Raw genomic sequence first — 6495 nt, 5'->3', positions numbered from 1 at the left:
CTGGTGACATAGCCACAACTACTACTACAGTACTATACTAGCTGCTACCGTTTTGTATTGAAATTATCTTCTTCTTTTTTTTTAGTCACTTCAAGGTACATTGATATATTTGACAAATGATTCACACACGAGTGAATAATGCCAAATAATGATAATGATAATGATAATATTTAAATAATAATAAAATACTGATAATAATATTGATATAATAATATTAATATTAATCATGATAATTATAATGGTGATGATGATGATATTGATAATAACAATTATAATAAAAACAATATATGATAATTTTGTAAGTAACTTTTGAGAAATAATTTTCAATCATGCCTCAAGAGGAATACCGACTCTTTTAGATCCGAAATCATTGAAGGCCGATATTGTGTAGATATTAGATGTGTAGTCTATGCATATGAAAATGTACGAGGAAAATTAGAAATGGCTCTCTCTAACAATGCGAGAGTCCTTTGGAGCACAGGAAAAGTTGACGATCTGATTGCTCATTTTAAAGCAAACCCATGTTTGTATGACAGGAAAACTAGAGCCTATAATGATAAGGCTTTACGACTTGAAGCTTTTAGAACGATCGCCGATGAAATGCAAATTTCATGTGAGTATGATACGGTCAGCTTCGAGAAACCAGGGAGAAACGAACTCCTTCATTGCCCGTGCATATCGCATGGGGATCGAGAACACAATAGTTTGGAGGAGTTGACTAGCGACTGCATGCTGCACAGCACTGAGCTGAGCTAGCTGAACTGAGCTACTCTATAATCATGATAATTTCTTAATGACTGCTATGTTGTTGTTTTTTGTTGTTGTTGTAATAGCAATCAGTCAATTGGGTGCGTGCGTGAAGTTAGCGACTGTAATCTCAGATCCTCATTAAATTCATGCAAATAATTCACATGAGACTAGAGTCTAAGTCACTCTAGGCCTATCTGATTAAATTGACGATGATCATTATACGGTCGCTTACTTCACGCAGGCTTGCAATTGCGCGCCTGCCTGAAACCCACCATCGGTATGCACTTGTATTGTGCAGAGGTTTGCTGTGAAACCTGTGAGAAAGTGTATAGATCTACTAATGTATTCTTTTTTAAGGATAAATACTCCAAAAAAATAATTGACACGAAACAGATAGATAAGAAAGATAACGATTTTCTGGGTATGTTAGTAAGCTATCTCCACGCCGGTGTCGCAGGTCCAAAGTATGGTCACAGTTGCGAACAAGAGCCAAGAAGTCAAGCTGCATGTCATGTGCGCCTTTCATAAAAGATATTCATTTTAAATTGCATTCATGAAAATGTGTTAATGAAACGTATCAATGAAACAGGAAATTTTGTTTGACTTTGATTTGTATTACTACTTGTCTAGAATTGTCACTCATGACAAAGTCATTCACTTCATAATGCTCATACTTCTACTAGCGTCATAGTAAGTCAGACTCATACTCGGTCATAGACAGTCGTAGTCTAGGCTCGAAACATAATCATTCCCAAACTAAATAGATATTTCAGTATATCTGGATAATCTATTTTTTAAAGCTAGTCTACATTTAGTACTCTAAGTGACTAGACTAGATTTTCTTTGCTCTTTCCTCATCTAAGGACTATGAGCATGACTCACCCATGAATTGTAGTGCTATTCTAATTCTACGCTTCCAGTTCAGTAGACTCAAGAATACCCAGATGACATAAATTGTAGTTAGTACAACTTCACGGCTATCATAATCTAAGTTGCCTAGTGTCCATACAAGTGCCATAATCTAACACTCTAACAAAGAAACTCGATTGTTTCATTTGATATTAAAGTTGATCTCATGTTTTTTATTCTGATCTGTGTTTTTATAGACGATGATGTGTACAGGAAGATTGTCAACCTGCGCTCCCAGTTCAGGCGAGAAAAGCATCGTGAAGTCAAGTTTGCAAGCGAGGGAAATGCACAGGATGCAGCCTCTCAAATCAAATGGATACACTACAAACAACTCAAGTTTCTTGATGATTTTGTGACCCTGAGAAACCCTAGGACTGACTGCGTGCAATACAGCCCAACAGTAATTCAATCTATTTTGTTTGTTTTATAGTTATAGAAATTGGAACATTGTGTAAAAATGTATGTGTCTATGAGAGAATAACTTAAACAAAAATCAGAGAAGGATATTTGTAAAGCATTCCCCCATTTATTTTTCTGAAATGAACATAAATGTTGATGGCGTTAGTATTAGGATTAAATGTGACAGTACAGTTCCCCAAGTCCTATCAAACTACAGTGTATCATAAATCTAAGATACCTGAGAGGCAGAAATGTGAAAGAAGTTATTCAAGCCATGTAGTGGAAGTGGCCATGCAACACAAGAACATCAAGAATTGATTGTGAAGAAAACAAATTGTCTGTGAAGATTTTCTCTTGGTCTCTCTCTCTCTCTCCCCGAAAAAAGAGAGTTACCCTGTTGAAACCTTAGCATTTTCAATGTTATGATAGTGCACTATTAGTGATGGAAAGTGATCTCATCTCTCAATTCTCTGTATTCTGATTTTGAAGAAAAACTGGCAAATGGCATTATTTTTCTTATATTTAATGTTTTGTTTATAGTAATTGGGCAATATCTCTTGCCCCCTGATTTGATTATGATGGATTTTTATGCTGATGTATTATAAACTGGAGCAGTTGATTTAACCGTTGAATTTCACACATGGTCAACATCGATTTTGAATGCAGTAATATGCCCATGTGGCTCACAGCCGTGAAAAAATAGGCTTGAGTCTGACTGGGATAAGCAATGTTATTTTAAGTACATGATGGAACGGTACCCAATTATAATGCACACTGGTTCAGTGACAAGGAATGTTTTACCGCATATAATGTACATGCCATTATGAAATGACACTTTGATAGCATCTATTTTTTATTATAACTTTGTAATCTTTATTCTCCTTTTCTATTTAGAATGGATTCGGTGACTTTGATGAAAGCTTTGAAGACGATGTGGAGTATGATGGCCTTGATGTGGATGAATACAAAGTAGGGCTAGAAGACAATACAAATGAAAGAACGATAGATTTAACTGCCGGCGAAAGTCCTCAGCATGAGCTGCATAATGCACATACCAACAACTATGATTTCCATAGACAGTCTCCAATGCAAGAAAGAGGCGCTAAGAGAGTGCGACAAGATTTTAACGCTCCGCATCAGGAATTGTCTGAAAGACGGCAATTTCCAAACTCCACTGCACCTGAGAGACATCAGCATCAAGTACTTGAGAACACACACTCTTCAGGCAGAGAGTGCATCGACCCCTCACAGAGTGCAGTGATGCAGAGAGCCTCATCACATATCCAAAAGGCACTGTCCTGCTTTGAGAAGGCAGGAGGGAACACTAGATACTGCAGAAGGTGTGATGGTGATGACGATGATGACATGATCTTTGCAAAGTATATTGCCACTGAGCTGAGACAACTACCAAGCGGTGATACTAAGAGACTGGTAAAGCATCAAATTCAGAATCTCATATATGGAGCACACTGCAAACCACACACACTACAATCATCATAGGTTACTCAGTCTTACTCTCAAGTGAAATGTTGTCTTTTTATGTAAATGAGTTTTATTCTTGTCCAAATGATGATTTATAATCCACAATAGCCTTTCACTTTGTATCAAAATTAGGACCATAAATGGGTGTGTGTCAGTAATCAAATCAGAACACATCTACAATTCTATGCTTTTGTGCATTGCGCGTGCCATTCCACACAGGTTCTAAAGTTTATCAATCAAGACTGAGTTACAAAAGGTGTTCAGGTATAGCACTTAGATTCAAAGTACTTTTGGGTTGTGTGTTATAATTTGACTATTGATTAAGACATATTTAGCTTTGACAATTCAAAATGTTTTAAATTAAGTACAAAATTACAAATACATGTAAACATGTATTTATCACCTTTAGGCTTCAGCTTTACAAACTTCAGTTTCATATGAGTTCTTACTTCTGAGTCATTCATTGATGAAGGAGAGTCAAATTTCTTTTTTACCTAGTGTTTAAAGTGGCAAGGAATATTTTTTCAAATACATGTATTTCAGAAACTGTTTTAATGGAAAAGAGCAACATTTCAGTTAACTGTAATATATTTAAATTCTTTGGAATATAATGTACATGTATTATGTATATACATGTAAGTACAATCATGTAACATATTATTCATTAGAGAACTGATGAGATGTCACCAAGAGCCCCTTGACAATCCATTACTTAAAAGTCGAAGATCCACAATTATACCTTATGTTGTCCAATGTTAATGTGGTACGATTTATTCTAATGATAGTGTGTGTTCTTTGTGCTGTATATTCTCTGATGAAAATTAAGTACCAAAGAACAGATGAAGAAAGTTAATTAGATTTTGCACTTACAATGTACATGACAATCCAATAAATGCTACACCAGCAATGGAAGTTGACCATGACCATAAATAAATATATGCCTTGAACAAATAGTAAAAGAATGTTAAATAGGCTGAGATTGCATACTTTCATGAACACTGCTAAATAGAAAAAGTAAAAGCAGTAACTGTGCAGAAATTATTTTAAAATCAATGTCCAGTGCTGCTTTTTGTTCATGCTGGTCATGAATTCTTTTCAAAATATTTCATTGAACATTGTGATTGAAATGATATTAACAAACTAGGCCAGTGAACTACTCCAGTTTTTACATTTTTGTTACATTTTACAGTTTTAAAATCTGTTGTTACTTGTTACCTTTGTATCTATTTGAAAATTGTAGAGAATTTAGATTATATGGGAAGTGAATGAGTAATGTCTTGATGTTCAAAATACATGTAGATATACAAAATAAGTAACGCTGCACCATCGACCTTTGATAGGAAGCCGCCTCCTCCTCTCCTTTTTGTTTTTACTACATGTACATGTAGGCATATTTGTTGCCTGTTAGTTGTGTGGAGAGATGGTTTGGGGGTTTTGTTATATATTTTTATAACATTGATGTGTATATTTTGAATTTCTGATACATGTACAGTCAAAAAACAGGAAATTCATGCAATAATTATGTTTATGATTGGTGAGTGATCTCGATGTGATGGTTTTATTTAATTGACTGTAATAATGTAATGTGACAGTAAATAAAGGTAATAGATGTACAATCTAAAACCATTATTGTAAAATCTAGCATTCCTTTAGGCATATGTGTTTTAAATTTGTTGAATTTTAACACCACAATCATATATATATATATATATTACTGGAACCTCCCACTTAATCATTTCCCAAAACCAAAAAGACACCACCAAAGGTCCACAAGACCATGGTTTGTGTTAGGTCCATGGCTAGACCGAAGGTCCAACTTTGCATTTGGAAGATTCACTTGTCTGACTTATGATTCACAAGAAGGTTTAGTGCAATTTTGCTGTATGGGCCTTCACTTTCTCAGAATTTTTTGTTCAAGGATTAAAAAAACAAAAAACTTTTGACAAATTTCTCTCAAAGTTGTTGTTTCAGTTCATTGAATGTAATGTTTATAAATTGCGAAAAGCAGAAAAATCTGACAATCCAATCAAAAAAGGTTTGAACAAAATCTGATAACTATTAATAAGAAATAGAAATCACTACACAAGTTGCCAAATTGGTTATCAGTTTGTGACGTCATGTCCTCACTATTTATTGCTTTATATATTTTAATCCCATTACTATCCCTTTCTATCCCCAAAACTTGGATTCCCCATGCCTTTGCTCGGGTTATATGATTCGTATCATATTGCGTACATGACATTTTACAAAATCTTTTATGAACTTTGAAGAATTTATACTATTTTGTGAATATTGTATATTCATAATTATTGATTTTTATATAAATAGTTTATCAAAATACACATTTTTTAAGATTTAACTGAAGAAAAAAAAAACTCTATATTAGTGCATCCACACAAAAACATATTACTATCAATCTAACTTGGATGCTGCATGGTGTGAAGAAATAAGATTCTTAGGGGGAAAATAAGGAATTTATATTATCAATATAAAGAAAACAATTAGTGAGGCAATGACGTCACAAACTCATGAGTGAGTTGCCAATTTGTCTTTTGCTTTTCAAAGTTTTTCATGTCATCAAAAATTCATAACTTAAATTCATAACTTTCTTTTTAGTTATCGGATTTTGCTCAAACCTTTTTTGATCAGTTCGTCTGATTTTTTCTGCTTCTATTGAGAGTAAGTTATTTTTGGAGTGGACTTGTTTTTTGTTCAATCCCACCAGAAAAAAAATCATTCCAAATTGTAGCTATAGGCTGCCAATCATGGAGGGGTGGGCTAATGTTCTCCCACGTACCCCATTATCCCCCTGTTTTTTTCCAAGCGGAGAAACGAGGGAGGGGGGGAGGGGGCAGAACGGACCGATTCCCTAAAATGATTGAAAGCAAGATTAGGTAAAGACGACATACATGTATTACATCTTAAGATAAACTGGTTCAGTCATTGATATCTCTT

At 34.5% G+C, this 6495-nt stretch overlaps 1 protein-coding gene across 1 annotated transcript; it reads left to right on the top strand.

The window, feature by feature from the left end:
* Positions 1-387: 387 nt before the first annotated feature.
* On the top strand, positions 388-5181 carry LOC575812. The gene is made up of 3 exons (XM_794759.5): positions 388-613; positions 1857-2059; positions 2953-5181. Exons 1-3 carry the CDS (start codon positions 442-444, stop codon positions 3556-3558), a joined length of 981 nt encoding a protein of 326 aa, XP_799852.3. The 5' UTR covers positions 388-441; the 3' UTR covers positions 3559-5181.
* Positions 5182-6495: the final 1314 nt, after the last annotated feature.

The sequence above is a fragment of the Strongylocentrotus purpuratus genome, unplaced genomic scaffold, assembly GCF_000002235.5.
Source record: "Strongylocentrotus purpuratus isolate Spur 01 unplaced genomic scaffold, Spur_5.0 spur5_contig_829, whole genome shotgun sequence".
NCBI lineage: Eukaryota > Metazoa > Echinodermata > Echinoidea > Camarodonta > Strongylocentrotidae > Strongylocentrotus > Strongylocentrotus purpuratus.
This window is presented reverse-complemented; position numbering and strand designations above follow the sequence as displayed.